The following is a 19,056-nucleotide window of genomic DNA, read 5'->3' as shown; positions in this document are numbered from 1 at the left end:
AAAACATTAAAGTTAGCATAGCTAAATAGAATGTGAGGATATAGGTAGTGAAAATACCCCCATTTATTTATTCAGTCACTTATTTATTTATTTATTTATTTATTTATTTTGGTTTTTTTCGAGACAGGGTTTCTCTGTATTGTCCTGGAACTCACTTTGTAGACCAGGCTGGCCTCGAACTCAGAAATCTGCCTGCCTCTGCTTCTGCCTCCCAAGTGCTGGGATTAAAGGCATGCGCCACCATCGCCCGGCTCTTATTTATTTTTTTTAATTTGCCAATTAAGTCTGATTGTCATTCCACAATAACTTAATCCTGTGTATAGTAAGGGGTTTTAGTAACTTTAATACTAAAATTTCTCAAATCATTTACTAGAATAAGTAGGACCAATAATATTTTTTAGTTGTAATGGGTCCTAGAAAGGAAATGTATAAAGAACTATCTGGCAAAGTTAGGTTTCAGATATGATACAATGGTGTTTCACTGGAGTTTCCTGGCCCTGTGCTATGCCTGGAGCTATGTTGTGTGGCTGACTAGGGAGAGGCATTGTGTATGCCTGTGGTGTACTTTGAGCTCAGATCTCTATGTACCTGATAACTAGAGAGAGTCTGAGACATCTTCATATTTTCAGATGTTAAGCCAACATCCATTCACTACTAACTATGCATTAGAAATTTGGAATACTGTTTAAAATTTGTCTTTATGCTATATAAAACAATGTCTTTAATAAAGGGTAAGCTCTTGGGAGCAAACTTTTACTTTCTCCCTTGCCACAATCTGACCTTTTATCAGACCAAGGAAGAGCATAAAATGAAAAATCAAACAACATCCATTTAACTAACAATGATCATTAACTTTTAAAGATTTAAACTTAAGGTTTTTAAGATTTGGTATCTTTAAAATTTAGAACAATTTTAATTGTGAGCTTAAGAAGTGTGGTGGTTTGAATATGCTTGGCCCAGGGAGTGGCACTATTAGGAGGTGTGGCCTTGTTGGAATAGGTGTGGCCTTGTTGAAGGAAGTGTGTCACTGTGGGCATGGGCTTTAAGAACCTCATTCTAGCTGCTTGGAAGCCAGTCTTCTAGCAGCCTTCAGAATAAGAGGTGGAACTCTCAGCTCCTCCAGTCCCATATCGCCTAGACACTGCCATGCTCCCACCTTGATGATAATGTATCTCTGAACCTGTAAGCCAGCCCCAATTAAACGTTGTCCTTGTAAGAGTTGCTTTGGTCGTGGTGTCTGTTCACATCAGTAAAACCCTAACTAAGACAAGAAGACAAAAAAAAAAAAAAAGAAAGAAAGAAAGAAAGAAAGAAAGAAAGAAAGAAAGAAAGAAAGAAAAAGACAAACAAAAACAAAACTAGGTAACAGGCTATTTAGAAGTGCCTAAGAAATAATCATAAAAAATCCTGAAGTACAAAATAGTTGGATTAATTTTTCATGCAAGCATGAATGTACCGCTTCAGCTGATACTGTAAAGGAAATACAGTTGTGAGCAATACCAAAGAAGAACTTCTTAGAAGGTTTTGGTTTTTACTACATTTTGTAGGCAGTTTGATGTAGCAGATTCTCAAGTTGTACCAAAAATAATTTTAGCTAAAGCTTTAAAATAAATCTAATCCATATTGATTGTCTTTTTTGTTTAATTCCTTTTGACTGCTAAGAAATTTAAGAAACATAAAATTATGTTAGGATTTTTTTTTTGTCTTCATAAAATCCAAAAAAATATTTCTTAAAAACTTCCTTGAGCCGGGTGTGGTGGCGCACGCCTTTAATCCCAGCACTTGGGAGGCAGAGGCAGGTGGATTTCTGAGTTCGAGGCCAGCCTGGTCTACAAAGTGAGTTCCAGGACAGCCAGGGCTACACAGAGAAACCCTGTCTCAAAAAACCAAAAAAAAAAAAAAAAAAAAAAACTTCCTTGATTCCAATTTACTTCCATTCTTTTAAATCCATCCCAAGTCTGTTCACATTATGTTTTACAAAAATATAAATTTAAAAATGAAGTAATACAAGATATTTTGCTAATGTTGCTAGCATATTGGATGGATGCATAATGTGACCAGGCAGCATTTATAAAGCATACCTGGGGGTCCTTCGGCCGGGAGACACCGCCAGCCATGCTCTGCTCTTCTTTTCCGATCCACCATTGTGGGTGGAGCCTCCGCCAGGATGCAGATTTTTGTGTATACCCTTAGTGGCGGGTGTGTGTGTGTGTGTGTGTGTGTGTGTGTGTGTGTGTGTGTGTGGTGGGGGGCAGGACCCATCACGCTCGAGGTTGAGCCCTCGGACACTATAGAAAATGTAAAGGTCAAGATCCAGGATAAGGAAGGACTTGCTCCTGATCAGCAGAGGCTGATCTTTGCTGGTAAGCAGCTGAAAGATGGCCGTACATTGTCTGACCACAACATTCAAAAGGAGTCTACCCTTCATCTTGTGTTGAGATCTCACTTCGTGGTGGTGCTATTCTTACACCACTCCCAAGAAGAATAAGCATAAGAGGAAGAAGGTTAAGTTGGCTGTGCTAAAATACTATAAGGTGGGCGAAAATGGCAAGATTAGCCGACTTTGTCGAGAGTGTCTTTCTGATGAGTGTGGTGCTGGAGTTTCCATGAGTAGCCACTTGGACAGGCATTACTGTAGCAAGTGTTGTCTGACTTACTGCTTCAACAAACCAGAAGACAAGTAGTTGTGTATGAGCTAATAAAAAGAAGGAACTCATAAATAAAAAAAGAAAAGAAAAGAAAAGAAAAGCATACCTGGTTTTAAACAAACTTTGTTTTTAGTTACTTGCTTTAGACTTACCCTTGAAAACATATATAGAAGGCCAAAGCTTTGTTTTTTGTACTTAGTATGACTACAAAGTTAGTTCTGAGCACATTAAAGAATTTGATCATTTATAAGGTAATAGAACATTAATTTGCATGTCTTAATTATTTTTAACAGTTCACAGGTTAATAATTTTTATGATTAGGCTTTTATAGTTTTAGACATATACCTTTCATTTTTGTTAACATAGTATACCTTCATAACCTTAGGGATTTATCATTATAATAAAATTCATACTAATTCAAAAATATCTTGGAGACACATTGTTGCCTCCTTAATCTAGAAAGAGGATATAATAATAAACAGGGGGTTTGAGGAACCTGCCTGACTCTGTTTTGAAGCAGGGGCCATTATGCTGTATTGTTAAGAATAAGTTTCCAGGGCTGGTGAGATGGCTCAGTGGGTAGAGCACCCGACTGTTCTTCCGAAGGTCCAGAGTTCAAATCCCAGCAACCACATGGTGGCTCACAGCCATCTGTAACAAGATCTGATGCCCTCTTCTGGAGTGTCTGAAGACAGCTACAGTGTACTTACATATAATAAATAAATCTTAAAAAAAAAAAAAAAAAAAAAGAACAGTGCATGCTCTTAAGAAAAAAAAAACAAAAAAAAAAAAAAAAAGAATAAGTTTCCATTTACTGTAAGAGCTGAGTTGCTGTTTTGAGTTTGTTTCCTGGAGCTGGACCTGCCTCAACACATGACCTTGACTTATTTTTGAGGACACTCTTCCTGTCCTTGACCCTCTCTGACCCTCCCTGACCCTATCTTACCCTCCCTAATCACATGTTGACCACAGTGTTTGTTTGTTTTCCCTGAATTGCCTTATTGCTCCATTGTCTCTCTTCTGAAACCTGCTTTGCAACTATTTGTGATTTTTCTCCTTAAAAGGGGCCCAAGAAATGGATTCCTAGCTGCTCTCTTTAATCTGCCTTAGGAGGCAGTTGCTGGCCGGCTCTTAGGTCCACCCGAATAAAATCAAGCTTGCTTCAAATTTGGCTCTAATTGTGGTAGGGGCTGTGTTCTTGCACAGTGGGGTTAACAGGTTCATTATGATTAAGACGTTTTATAGGGGTGTTGGTGAGATGGCTCAGTGGGTAAGAGCACCTGTCTGCTCTTCTGAAGGTCCGAAGTTCAAATCCCAGCAACCACATGGTGGCTCACAACCACCTGTAATGAGATCTGATGCCCTCTTCTGGTGCATCTGAAGTCAGCTACAGTGTACCTACATATAATAAGTAAATCAATCAATAAATAGAATTTTAAAAAAAGTTTTATAAGTGCTGCCTTTTATCAATAATATCCACAGCTGTTCCTGGCTTTCCTCCTATGAAGATTTTTCCTGCAAGTGTTTTCTAGAGATGGAGATGCCAGCATACATTATTGCTGTCATGTTTCAATAAGATTAGATCTATCTATCTATCTATCTATCTATCTATCTATCCATCTATTATTTTTAAAGCAAGGAAACTGGGCTGCAGGAGTGCATTAAGTCTTGAGACATGCCCTAAGAAATAAAAACCCCAGGAATGGAAAAGTTTTGGTTCCCCAGGGAAGCAGACTGGGCTACTCAGAGGGTGCTACTAACAATGGGCTGTTAATCATGGATGGCTCTGACAAAGGGAGGATAAGCTCAGAGCTGAGTTGGTTCCTAGAATTTCCTTAGGGCCTTACCAAATTTAATGAAACTAACATAGCAGCCAATCAGAAACCGACCCATGTAACTTTCCCAGCACGCAGTAATGAAGTTTTAGATTATCTAACCTTTGCTAAAATTCCCCTAGTTTCCTATTAAAGACTTGCATGCCTTTGACTGAGGTCAATATTTTGATGAATGATTGACCCCTGCATGCTGATAATTTCTGCAGAATAAGCACTCTTTACTTTTGCATACTATTTGAGTCTGGAGTCTTCCTTTGGTTATTCGTGGACCCTAACAGTTTTTTTTTTCACTTTTGTCTCCTCCACATTTTATCTCTAAACTACTCATATCAAGTTCCTGTTAACTAGTCTCCATTCCTAGTGTTTCCTTCCTCTATATCCTTCCAACATTTACAATCCTCTGCAACATTCTATTCTTCTCAAGTTAGGTCACTTTCCATTCTTTGGTGCAGTCTCATCCTTCAGAAGCTAATTTATGTATGAGATCAATTAATGTTGAGCCTCAGTCTTCCTTAAGGATACTCATTTTGGGTGAGAATGTAAAAACTAGGGATTCAAAAACTATCCATTGTGACTATTAGATTCTGATTCTTCTTAGTCCATCCAATAAATTATTATTCAAACTTAAATAATCAGCAGTCAGTTAAAATATTAAATGGCTGAGAAATATCTAATAAAAACTGACTGATTACAAGGAGTTTAAACATTTGAGCTATATAACTGAGAGTGGGTCAAATCTTTTTTTTTTTTGTGAAGCATGTGGAATTTGTATGTAAACATGTTCTTTGTCCTTTTCAAGAGGCATCTTTAAAAATATTAAAAGCACCAGACGGACGTGGTGGTGCACGCCTTTAATCCCAGCACTTGGGAGACAGAGGCAGGTGAATTTCTGAGTTCAAGGACAGCCTGGACTACAGAGTGAGTTCCAGGACAGCCAGGGCTACACAGAGAAACTCTGTCTCGAAAAAAATAAATAAATAAATAAAATAAAATAAAATAAAATAAAAGCTATAGGCTTTTGAGATATAGGTTTAGGCAATACCCATGGAGTAGTTTTATAATCTTAAAAGAGGATTTTTTTTTTATAGCTCTCAAGTAACATGTTAACATGCCCTGCCAATTATTAGCAATGTGGAGCAAATAATTTATCTGATTTTTATTTAGTAGAAAAATAATTTTTGTAGGCTTTTTATTAGTGAGTGATTATTTCTAAGAGCTACTGTCTTAGTAGCCACATTACTTTATAAGCTAATAACCTGCTCTCTTTTGGGCATCATATTTTCATAGAATTTAACCAAGAGTTTCCAGAAAGCAACTTCAAGAGAAGATCCAAATCCTCAGTAGTGTTAAACAGATAAAAGCACACCCAAGGGCCAGGCATGGTAGCATATGCTTTTAATCCCAGCACTTGGGAGGCAGAGGCAGGAGGATCCCTGTGGGTTCACGGTCAGCCTCATCTATTTCCTGCACAGTCAGGGCCACACAAAATAAACCTTGTCTCAAAAAAAAAAAAAAAAAAGCTTTCAAAATTCTGAAATTTCCTCTTTTAGTCTATTTAATTCTATTTAATTAGTCTAAATAAATTAAGCATTTATTTAAGCATTAATTAGATGATCTGGGGAAGAGGACATTCTCCATATAATGAATAGTCATGTAATGAATGAATAACCTCTGGAAAGAAACTGAGGCAGCATCAGCTGAATGCTTTATGCCAGATTATGATTATTTCTGTACTAGAAGTTGGGCTTGTTTCGATTTTTTTTTCTCTCCACAAAGGGACCATTGAATTGGGTTATTCCTGCTACTAGAGAAAAACAAACAAACAAAAAACTCTTTAAATAATAATCAAGCAAACAAACAAATGAGTACTGCTTCTCTGCGACTACAAGAGCATCTGTGCCCACCCCAACAAAAGCCCTTTCTAAATCTTACCTACAAATTCCTCTCAACCTTAATGAACTTGGGCTTTCTCATTCAGAAGAAAATAACTGCTCCCCTGTAGAGAAGTACTGAAAAGGTTCTGTATGGACACTATCTAAGAGGACTTATGTGGGTACTTAAATTGAAATGAAGCTGAAAAGTAAAAAGTTCTTCTGCAACAATATCCACCTTTTTGTTGTTCTGAGGTTGGGTCTCCTGTAGCCCTGTCTGGTCTTGTAACTTTTTTTTTTTTTTTTTTTTTTGGTTTTTCGAGACAGGGTTTCTCTGTGTAGTCTTGGCTGTCCTGGAACTCACTTTGTAGACCAGGCTGGCCTCGAACTCAGAAATCCGCCTGCCTCTGCCTCCCGAGTGCTGGGATTAAAGGCGTGCGCCACCACCACCCGGCGGTCTTGTAATTTTTATGTATCCTAGGATGGCTTTGAATTTCAGATGGCCTCCTACTTCACCTTCAATAGCACTGAGATTATATGTCCGCTAGTTTTTTGGTTTGTTTGTTTTGTTTTGTTTTGTTTTGTTTTGTTTTTCAACTTGTATCAAGCTAGGGTGGGTCATCTGGGTAGAAGAAACGTCAACCAAGAAAATGTTTTTATCAGGTTGACCTGTAGGAAAATCTGAGGACATTTTTTGATTGATGAGTGGTAAGGGAGGGGTCAGCTCACATTGAGAAATACCATTCTTCAACAAATGGTCCTGGATTGTATAAAAAAAACCAGGCTGAGCTGGGCAGTGGTGGCGCATGCCTTTAATCCCAGCACTTGGGAGGCAGAGGCAGGTGGATTTCTGAGTTCAGCACTTGGGAGGCAGAGGCAGGCGGATTTCTGAGTTCAAGGCCAGCCTGGTCTACAGAGTGAGTTCCAGGACAGCCAGGGATATACAGAGAAACCCTATCTTGAAAAACCAAAACCAAAAAAAAAAAAAAAAAAAACCCGCAAAATTTTTTAGCCGGGCGTGGTAGCGCACGCCTTTAATCCCAGCACTCGGGAGGCAGAGGCAGGCGGATTTCTGAGTTCGAGGCCAGCCTGGTCTACAAAGTGAGCTCCAGGACAGCCAGGGCTATACAGAGAAACCCTGCCTCGAAAAAAACCAAAAAAAAAAAAAAGCAGGCTGAGGGGTGGAGAGATAGTTCAGCCATTAACAACACTAGCTACTTTGTTTGAAGGACTCAGGTTGGATTCCCAGCATCTATGTGGTGGTTTATATGTCTATAACTCCAGTCTCCTGGGATCCAATGCCCTTTTCTGGCCTATGCAGGTACATGGTACACAGACATATGTGCAGGCAAAATACCCATACATATTTAAAAAGAAAAAGAAAAAGCAGACTGAGCAAGTCATGAGGAGGAAGCTAGCAAACAATATATCTTCATGGCCTCTGCTTCAGTTCCTTCCAAGTTCCTGTCGTGATTTCCCTCGATCATGGACTAGAATCTACTACATGAAATAACCCTTTCTAGGACAAGTTGCTTTTGGTCATGTGACAAGCAATAGAAAACTAACTGTCTTGGTTTTGTAGTGATTAGGGTCAAACCTTAGCCTTTGTGTGTAGTAGGCAAGAACACTGCCAACTGAGTCATTCCTGGCCCAAGCTGTCCCCACTTCTAGTGATATTGGTTGCTGTATCAGACTAGGCACACACTGAGCATTTCTGTCATTGTAGGATGGGAGAATGCTGTGCCAGAACCAAGACTGGCCAGAGATCAGAAGAAACAGCATGACTGAGCTGAAAACACAGACCTGTACCTCCTTGCTCTTGAGAGAACACTGGTGAGTGACATCACAAAGCACGGCTCATAATGGCTCCAGAACATCTGAACTCCCTGGCCGCTTTCCCTAATTTGTGTCTAGATTCCTGAAGTCTCTGCACATGTAGTTCCTGGAGCTGCTGTTTTAAAATGCCAACATTTCCAACTACAACTTCTTCTTGGGACAACCTCTTAAATGCTCTTGCTCGCAGCTCAATATGGAATTGGTTACAAGCAATGTTTATAGGAGAGACTACTAGTGCGCCTCAGCCAACAAACTTGGGAATACTAGATAATCTCGCTCCAGCTGTGCAAATCATCCTTGGGATTTCCTTTTTGACTTTGTTGGCAATTGGACTATTTGCCTTATGGAAACGAAGCATTCGGTCAATTCAGGTTGTATATTTATAGAGAAATTTAAGTCTTTTGCAGGGTGTTTGTTGGGTTTTATTGGTCTAAGACAGAGTGGTACTTTAGGCTGGCCTTGTAGAAGGAGGCTGACTTCAAATTTAGGATCCTCCTGCTTTGTTAAGCCCTCACCCCACCCAACCCCCATCCCCCACTAAGGGCTGAGAGAGCAACAAACACTACCATTCCTGACTTAAAGTTTAATTTTGGTTACCTGTCTTTCATATTGCTGCTACCCAATTTTAAAAGTCCGTGTAAGTGTTCAGGTGTAAGCCACTGTCTCTGTCTCTTAAGTTGATTGAAACTGTACTATTCTTGAAAACCTCTACCAATTAGGTTGTGAGCAAAAATACTTTTTCTCACAATGGTGTTTGGCTTGTCTCTAACATAAAATAGAGTTGGCTGGGTGGTAGTGGCACACGTCTTTAATTCTAACACTTGGGAGACAGAGGCAGGAGATCCATGAGTTTGAGAACAGCCTAGTCTACAGAATGAGTTCCAGGATTGCCGGAGCTACATAGTAAAAACCCTGTCTCAAAAAAAAAAAAAATTGAACAAGTTCATCACTTGAAAAAGTTATCTGAGCCAAAGTTTAATTGATCACTTGTCTCTCAGAGCCCTCCATGCCCTACACTTTTCATAGGATGAGCAGTGTAGGACAACCAGGTTCCTGTGCGGCGGGGGGTGGGGGTGGGGGGGACTCGCACATTACTGCCAATGATGTTAATGATTCTGCTATTTAACTGATAGGGAGTTGTGTGTGCATTAAGACATCCTAGTTCAGTTTCAAATTTAATTTTTATTCGAAGTCTCATATAATAGAATCCAACAAATAAACATAAGTTGTCAATACAAGATTATGTGTGTGGGCACAAACAGAGACACACTTCAGTTATCTAATAAAAGTGTAAAGTAAGAACACAAACTTTCTAGTTTAGTGCAATCAGAGAGATGATTGGACACTTGAACACTTTAAGCAAAACCACAAAAACAGAAATCAGGTGTGGTGATACATTCATCACCATAATTCCATCGTTTGGAAGATATGGGGTAGGATGATTGGAAATTCAAGGTCATCCTTGGCTACAGAGCAAGTTGGAGGGTCAGCCTGGGATACATGAAAACCTATCTCTAATGGACGAGAGAAAAATGGGGGGAAAGATACACAAACAAAAAGGAGTAATATATCAGAGTAAGTAACACTGTGGACTCAGGAATTAGACTGCTTGTTATACATACAATTTTGGTGGACTATCAGCTCTGAACTGAGATCACTCATTTAACCCCTACCCCAGTTTTCTTATCTGTAAAATGGACTTGCTAAAAGTGCTGCTTTATAGGATTACTATGAGGTTTAAAAGTGATAGAATGTGTAACTTAGCCTAGTGTTGATTGCTATAAGGGGGGTAGGGAGAGTTATGGTTTTACTCTAATCCTACAAGGAATCTGTTGTAACATATTAAAGCAATTTTTTCATGATCAATGTCTTAGTCAGGGTTAACTACTGCTTTGGTGAAACACCATGACCAAACCAACCCAGGAGGAAAGAGTTTATTTGCCTGACATTTCCATCTCACTGTTCATCATGGAAGAAAGTCAGGACAGGAGCTCAAGTAGGGAAGGAACCTGCAGGCAGGAGCTGATGCAGAGGCCATGGAGGGATGCTACTTACTGTCTTGCTCCCCATGGCTTGCTCAGCCTGCTTTCTTATAGAACCCAGAACTACCAACCCAGGGTTGGCCCCACCCACAACAGGATTGGGCCCTATCCCATCCAATATCAAGTAAGAAAATGACCTACAAGCTTGACTGCAGCCCCATCTTATGGGTGCCTTTTTCTCAATGGAGATTCTCTCTTCTCCAATGACTTGTGCCAAGTTGACATAAAACTATCCAGCACAATCAGTAAATCTACTTTTTTAGACCTCTATGCTGGGGAGAATTCCTGAACCCCAGTCAAGGCTTTATCAGTTCCAATCTGTGGTCTTGAACATTGACAGGGTCCACACTGGAAATTTTCTACACAGGTGTGTCAAGTCCTGGGTTCTCCTGCATGAATAGCTCATAAGCTGGCAAGCTAACTTCTAACACAGAGCCCACCACATGGTAACAGACTTTGAGCAAATGGTATCTAATATTATGCCTTTTATTTGTTTTGTTTCTTTAAAAAAAGATGAATTTATTTTATTATATGAGTGTTCTATCTGCATGTATTCTTGCATGCCAGAAGAGGGAATCAGAGTTCATTATGGATGGTTGTAAGTTACCATGTAGTTGTTGGAAACTTAGGACCTCTGGGAGAGCAGCCAGTTCTCTAAAGCACTAAACCATTTTTCCAGTCCCTTATCATACTTTTTATTAAGTAAATACAAATTAAGTCTTTGACCTATCTAACACTACAGTTTGTAAGTTGATGATGATCAAAAGATTAAAAGTAGAGAGGCTGGAGAGATGGCTCGGCAAAGACAAGAGCATTGGCTACTCTCCCACAGAACCCAGGTCTGGTTCCAAGCACCCACACAGCAGCTTACAACCATCTGTAACTCCAGTTTCAGGAGAGCCAAACCTCTCTTTTTGCCTCCTTGGGCACCAGCCAGGCATATAACTGGTATATTTACATACATGAAAACAAAACACGCATACCCATAAAATAATAAGGTATATCTTTAAAAGATTTTAAAAACAATTAAAAGTAGGTGTGAAGATGTTCTGTTGAAGGGAAAGCTTGGCTTAGAAATGGGGGATGGATGGTTGTTACTAGGAGATCTTTATTCTGCTTTGGCTCTGTGGCTAACTGTGACATTTCATGCACATGACAGAGTGACACTGGTCTTGTTTCGTTTTAGAAAATAGTGATGTTTGTGATCACACTCTACCAACTTTACAAGAAGGGCTCAGACTTTTTTCAGGTTTTGCTAGCCAACCCAGAAGGAAGCGGTCGCCAGATTCAAGACAATAATAATATCTTCCTGTCGTTGGGTCTGCAAGAGAAAATTTTGAAAAAACTTCAGATGGTGGAGAACAAAGTGCGAGACCTGGAGGGGATAATCGTCGCCCGGAAACCTGCTTCGAAGCGGGACTGCTCCTCTGAACCCTACTGCAGCTGCTCTGACTGTCAGAGTCCCTTGCCCACATCAGGGTTCACTTCCACATCTGAAATGTGATGAACTCCAATCTTTTCCAGAAAAGCACTGCTTCCCTCATGTGTGCAGTGGTGTATCAATAAAATAGAGAACTATATTGAAACCACACTGCAAAGATCTGGTTCTCTCTTCAGCAGGGCCCAGTATCTACTTTGTATGCAGTGGATAATGTGGGGTAATGATAGCTGGAAATGTCTCCAAGGATGGGTTCTATGGCTTGGTGGTAAAACATTTGCCTGGCACAAACAGGTAGGGTGCTGACTCAGCAGGCTTGGGGCCTCATGGTAATGCAAGATAGCCAGACTGGAGCAGATGGAGAAAGGAGAGAGGGTGGTCAGGGTTGTGATTTTGAGGTCCATGCTGAAGACATTGGAGAAGCCAGTCACAGAGGGCCATGTTTTGCAAATAGGTTGTCTCAAGCTGGTCCTTGTTGTAAGAAGTATATGCAGTCTGACTGGGGACTCCTGAATTACTCAGAGATGAGTAAAGGTGAGAATATACATGAAGGAGAATGTGGTGGGGGGGTTGTTTGTTTTTTAAGCAAGGTTTCACTAGGTAGCCCCAGCATGGCCTGGAACCTGTGTGTGTGTGTGTGTGTGTGTGTGTGTGTGTGTGTGTGTGTGTGTGTGTGTATTGGGGTGGAGAGTGGGGCTGGGAGCATTACTGTCTGCATGTCTGTAACCACTTGCTTTCCTGGTGTCTATAGAGGCCAAAAGAAGTTATTTGATACCCTAGAACTAGAGTAACAGGCAGCTATAAGTTCCCATGTGGGCACTAGAAATCAAACTTGGGCCCTCTGCAAGAGCAACAGTGCTCTTAACTGCTGAGCCATCTTTCCATCCCCAAATATGCTCTTATTTTATAAACTATGATTTGCCCCACTATATCCAGCTCACTAACAGACTGATGATAGAATTTTACAATTTATGTTTATGTTATCAAATTTTCTATTTTTAATTTGATCAGCTACTTATGAATTGCAATGATAATCAGAAGAATTCTAATTTTTTAATCGTGTCATTTTAACTATACATAAAATAAAAATAATGTTAATGATAGTTCAGAAGAATCCTAACAAAGCCTCCAGTTGTGAGGAGTTACTATCTGCCAACATACCCACTTCAACTAGGTGGCCGATCTGTCTTTCAAGGCCCTTAAGGCCTGCACTCCCAGAGATCTCTCTGCCTACTTCCATAACCTTGTACAACAATCAGGCAAGTCCTTTACAGACTTTCTCATGAGGGTTACTGAGGCAGTGGAGAGAAGGGTCGATTTAGGACCCACCTGAAACATGTTTGTTTAAACAATTGGATTGGGAGGGTCTTAATGCCCCAATCCGCAATGTGGTGGCAGCAGTCCATAATGATGACCTTCATAAATGGGTAGCAGCCACCAAAGACCTTGACCCTAGGGCAGGCAGCTGGAGCTGCAGAAAGACAAGTCTGTAGGGACTGCCCTTAACGCTAGGCCAAGAACAAAGTGCCCTTGCTGTAATAAAGTATTTCGCTGGGCACGAGACTGCAGGTCTCAGAACTCTGATATGTTTTAATTCTAAAATGAGTGCCCGTCAGCCTTGTCAATAAGAGGGTACTTCTCCAAGCCTACTGTATATTAAGCTCGCCTCATGTTTCTATATTCACCCATAATGACTATACACCTAGATGGAATTCCATTGTTGCTGATGTGTCTCGTACACTTTGGGACAGGGACGTATTAGGGGATATAGGTGTCGTTCTTACAACGGACAGTTGGGCCTTCTTTGATGACATCATGGATCCAGCTAAAAGGGGAATCGCCCCCAAGTCTAAGAGAGACTTGCCCACCCTGGGCCTCCTGCCATCACAGAACCTGACCCCATACCGTTGGCCTGGGTATCACTTGCCAATATCTGGGTTGATCAATGGCCAAACATTGAACCAAAATTGTCCACACTCAAAGAACTGGTTGAGGAGCAACTTACACTTGGTCACTTAGAACCTTCAACCAGTAGACAAAACACCCCCATCTTTGTCATAAAAAAAGAAGTCAGAAAAATCTAGACTCTTACAAGATATGAGCGCTATCAGTGAACAAATGGAAGAAATGGGGACTACTCAGGAGGGACTGACTCATCCTGGTGCCCTCCCACAGACTGGTGATGGAGATTAAGGATTGCCTTTTCCAAATCCCCTGGCACCATAGGACAGATGCCGCTTTGCCTTTACAGTGTGGGAACCTAATATGCAAAACCCAGCTAAGAGACACCAGTGGACAGTCCTCCCACGGGGAATGAAAAATAGTCCCACCATCTGCCAGCCTTATGTGTCTGAGGCACTACGGGCAGCCCCTAAAGATATTTTGATCATCCACTATATGGACAACATTATGCTGGCACATCCTGATTCATCTCTTTCACAAGGAGCTACCTCACAGCTCTCCTAAAAGACTTAGAAGAGCTTAATCTGTGGGTTGGCCCGAAAAAAAAAAATGCAGTCAGTTGTCCCCTCCCTTCCCCCCTCCCCCATATACCTTTCTGGAATTAGCAGATTAGACTGCTGGCTTTCTCTATTTCTCGGACCTACTCCCTTGTGGAGCTTCAATCATTGTGTGGGCCTGTTAATTGGGTAAAGTTATTTCTCCTGATCCCCAATCAAGAGATGAGAAGTCTCTTCTCCTTATTGGAGAGCCCTGATAGCCCCTCTACTAAGAACGTCCCCACCCAGGACACTAAGAGACACCTGCAGAAGATAATGACCTACTTGTCTGACTCAAGCCTTAATAGACATAACCCTTTAAGGCCTTTGCTGGCAATAATTATGTGGACTACAGAGGGACCCTGTGGCAAAATGGGCCCCTCATCTGGCTGCACTAAGCTCAGATCTACATAAGGTAGCTTTCTAATATGAAATCACCTTTAAACTTGCTCTTAAGACAAGGGGCCACACTCCTCCATTGTTGATGGATTGCAAGCTTGTACAACCACTCTGGAAATCAGTCTGGCGGTTCCTCAGAAAATTGGACATAGTACTACCAGAGGATCCCGCAATACCTCTCCTGGGCATATATCCAGAAGATGTCCCAACCGGTAAGAAGGACACATGCTCCACTATGTTCATAGCAGCCTTATTTATAATAGCCAGAAGCTGGAAAGAACCCAGATGCTCCTCAACAGAGGAATGGATACAGAAAATGTGGTATATTTACACAATGGAGTACTACTCAGCTATTGAAAAGAATGAATTTATGAAATTCCTAGGCAAATGGATGGACCTGGAGGGCATCATCCTGAGTGAGGTAACCCAATCACAAAGGAACTCACACAATATGTACTCACTGATAAGTGGATATTAGCCCAGGAACTTAGGATACCCAAGATATAAGATGCAATTTGCTAAACGCATGAAACTCAAGAAGAACGAAGACCAAAGTGTGGACACTTTGCCCCTTCTTAGAATTGGGAACAAAACACCCATGGAAGGAGTTACAGAGACAAAGTTTGGTGCTGAGACAAAAGGATGGACCATCTAGAGACTGCCATATCCGGGGATCCATCCCATAATCAGCTTCCAAACGCTGACACCATTGCACACACTAGCAAGATTTTGCTGAAAGGACCCAGATGTAGCTGTCTCTTGTGAGACTATGCCGGGGCCTAGCAAACACAGAAGTGGATGCTCACAGTCAGCTATTGGATGGATCACAGGGCCCCCAATGGAGGAGCTAGAGAAAGTACCCAAGGAGCTAAAGGGATCTGCAACCCTATAGGTGGAACAACAATATAAACTAACCAGTACCCCGGAGCTCTTGACTCTAGCTGCATATGTATCAAAAGATGGCCTAGTTAGCCATCACTGCAAAGAGAGGCCCATTGGACTTGCAAAGTTTATATGCCCCAGTACTGGGGAACTCCAGGGCCAAAAAGTGGGAGTGGGTGGGTAGGGGAGTGGGGGGCGGAGAGTATGGGGGACTTTTGGGATAGCATTGGAAATGTAAATGAGGAAAATACCTAATAAAAATATTTTTAAAAAAAAAGACAAGGGGCTTGGTGAGAAGAACTTATAATAAGGAACCTGATAAGATACTACTGCCCTTTTCTCTTAAGCACTCTCAGTCTTTATGGGCAGATTCCCTTCGTTTTCAAGAAATGATGACAGGCACTGTTGTTAACCACCTGTTGGCCCTTCCCCATTTACCTATTGAAATTGAGCCCTTGCAGCCTACCCAATTTCTAGCCCAATCTCTAAGGCCACTATGGCCTTCTCCGGTGCCAACAAACAAAGATATTGATTTTACTACAGAGGCCAGGCTTGAAGGATGTTACTCACATCCTTTGAAACCCTGGCTCAGTCTAATGAGGAGAGTTGTTGGGGTTTCTGAGGATCTTTGAACTCTGTCAGGCTGAGCCTGACGTATTTTTGGATAGCCCATATGTAATACAGGCTGTTTGAACACTATCTTTCTCCTACATAAAAGCTCAGACTAGTTCCAAACATGTCCTTATGGATCCCTTCAAGGAACCCTTGAGGATAGGGCGCACCCATGGTTCATTTCTTACCTCAGATCCCACTCCAGGCTGCCAGGAATCTTGGCAGTGATATAACTGACTTAAGGATAATTGCCACAGACCCTCTGGGCCCCTTTGTCTGCATGGAACGGGTCTCTCGTCGAGGGTGGGCAAAGCGTCGGATGAGTGACAAACAGACGCACACAGGAGAGGTCGTGTGGAATCTGAATGTATTTTTCAAATCGAGCATCAGACTTTTTATGCAGAAGACAATAAGGAAGTTGGGTGATGTATTCGTAAGGTACAAATGAGGTAACCAGAATCTTACATAAAACAGAGAAATGCAAACACAAAAGGTCTAACGGGAACCACCTGGGATAGAATTAATTGATAACAACTAGGATCAACAAGGGCTCCACCTAAGATTCGCTTAATCTTAGAAGCCAGGGTCAAGGGCTTCGTGCCCTTGCCAAAGTTCCTATTTTAGTCTATTGTATAGTCTACCTTCCCCTTAGGCCATTGTAAATACGTGTGTATGGTTGTAACTCAGCTATAGTCTTAGAAGCCAAGTGTGAGGTCTTTACTCTCTTAGGGCAAGGGCTTTCACACCCAAGTCATGGTTCTAACTAGGGAGTTCCATTCTAGCTAACCACCTCATGAATAATGCAATACTCTAAAACCACAGCGGGATCTACTTCCTAAACCATTGTAAATTCCTGTATATGGGAGTGACTTGGCTTTTATTGATAGTGTAATACCAGAGGCTATTCTGAATGTCACTGTCTAGCTCAAGGACGTTCTAGGACTGTTGGAACACTGGCAGAAGGCTTTAGCTATGTCAGAATTCAATCTTAAAAGGCACTTATAATAAAGAGAGCACGTGGATCCATACACTAGACTAACTTGGGAATGGAAAATTAATGTATGGGTTAAAGGGAATGCCAGACTCCAGGAGGAGAGCTTCCTTGAAGCTCTTTGCCTCATGAGTGACTTTCAAGCCTCTCGGCTTAAGCTGACTCAACCAGAGTGCGTGGCAGATAATGATTGTTGACCAGGGGCTCTTGGAACAGATGAGAGCATTACACAAACAATTTCACCTGTCCCCACAAAACTTACACAAGCTCTTGCCAGATTACCCATGAAACAATAAAAATATCTTGCAAGATCTTGTGCCACCTGCACCCCACTTGCACCATTGGGGCCCCTCAATAGGGGAGGTGTCAAGCCAAGAGGGTTATGCCCCAGTGCTATTTGGCAGATGGACTGGACTCACTATCCCTCTTTTTGTAATCTTAGATATGTACATGTTACTGTAGATACTTGCTGCTTCACTGTATATGCTGTGGCCTCAATGGGAGAAAAAGCTTCCCACACCATCAAGGCTATGGAATCTGCTATGTTGGTTATGGGAGTGCCTTGGGTTTTGAAGACAGATAATGACCCTCCCTATGCATCTCAACAATTCAATGAGTTTGATGCCTCATGGAAGATTAACCACACTTTTAGGATTCCTTATAACCCTCAAGGTCAGAGGATAGTAGAAAGGTCCACTCAGACTCTAAAGGACTTGCTGACTCAGTTTACCTCCCCTGAATCCAAACATGACCTTCCCCTGGCCCTGGCAGAGGCCCATTTTCACCTAAACTTCCTCACCTTTGATCAGGGATTAAGCCCTACCTATAAACATTGGGCTTACCTACCTAGGAATACCACTCTTCCATTGGTACAATGGAGAGAGTCCCTAACATCACAGTGGCATCCACCCTTTGTTGACACAAGGGCTAGGCTATGCTTGTGTTTTTCCACAGGACTCTACAACACCATGATGGGTGCCAGTACAAAACATCCAACCAGCCATGGAAAAGGAGGACAGGGACGAAGCCTCCTCTCTGAAGACCTTCTACCTGAGGAAATGGCACTTGTTAGAGCTATGTCTCTACTTGCCTGTGATCCCTGTTTTCATGCCATTTGCCTTACACCCAATCAAGTACAAAATATTTCCCAGGCCCATGAACAAAACTCAAAGTTCAGCTAACAGTTCAATCAGTAATTTTGCTGAAAGCAAAAAATCCCCCAAAAGAACTTTTGGTTGCCAAAGAATCTGTGATCCTATATTGAAGTAATTCACTTTGTCAAGTAACTTCTACTGATTACGCTCATGCAGATAAATTTAGTCATGGTTGAGAAATTTGAAACCTTAATCTCAACATCTTTAGCATCACAATCTCACCATATTTTAAATTGGAGCTACATATTTTAATTGGAGCTAAAGATTTCGCAATTCACTATAAATAATGTTTATACAAAGTGCTATTAGTTCATAGAAACTATTAATTAAATAACATTTACTTTGTGGTCAGAAAAATTCTGGCTTCACGTTTCAAGTAAAGTCAAAGTAGTAACAGGGGCCATAGTGACCCTATTTCATTGTTGAATTCCAAGGCAAAGGTACTGAGCTGTGATGGTGTGTGGTGATGTGTGGTGGTGGTGGTAGTGGTGGTGGTGGTAGTGTGTGTCTGAAACAAGGTCTTGCTAGGCTTAAAGGCAGTGGCTACCAAGCCTGCCTGTTTGAGGTTAGAAATGCAGTCCCAGGACTCACAGGTAAATGCCTCTTCTGACTTCACTTGGGGAGGATGAGATGAAATGTGTAAATGAAAATCCTAATCACTAGAGTCATTTTCATCTCTAATATTCCCAAAACCAGAACTTTCGAAGACAAGCCAAACAACCCCAAATGCCTCGTTTGGTTAGTTATCCTGGAGATGCACATCTAACCTTTGAACGGCACTAAATAGAAGGAAGGAAAAGTTTTAGAGCCTCTCTCATCCTTCCCAGCTACTTCTAGAGGGAATATTTCT

At 41.4% G+C, this 19,056-nt stretch overlaps 1 protein-coding gene and 1 pseudogene across 1 annotated transcript; both read left to right on the top strand.

The window, feature by feature from the left end:
• Positions 1 to 2,167: 2,167 nt before the first annotated feature.
• Positions 2,168 to 2,703, top strand: Gm12882 (annotated as a pseudogene).
• Positions 2,704 to 8,255: 5,552 nt separating this feature from the next.
• Positions 8,256 to 11,822, top strand: Tmco2 (transmembrane and coiled-coil domains 2). The gene is made up of 2 exons (NM_001081312.2): positions 8,256 to 8,561; positions 11,419 to 11,822. The coding sequence occupies exons 1-2, from the start codon at positions 8,316 to 8,318 to the stop codon at positions 11,734 to 11,736; spliced, it is 564 nt and encodes a 187-aa protein (NP_001074781.1). The 5' UTR covers positions 8,256 to 8,315; the 3' UTR covers positions 11,737 to 11,822.
• Positions 11,823 to 19,056: the final 7,234 nt, after the last annotated feature.

This window comes from Mus musculus, chromosome 4, assembly GCF_000001635.26.
Source record: "Mus musculus strain C57BL/6J chromosome 4, GRCm38.p6 C57BL/6J".
Taxonomy (NCBI): domain Eukaryota; kingdom Metazoa; phylum Chordata; class Mammalia; order Rodentia; family Muridae; genus Mus; species Mus musculus.
The sequence above is the reverse complement of the archived record's forward strand: the minus strand, read 5'-3'. Positions and strand labels throughout refer to the sequence as shown.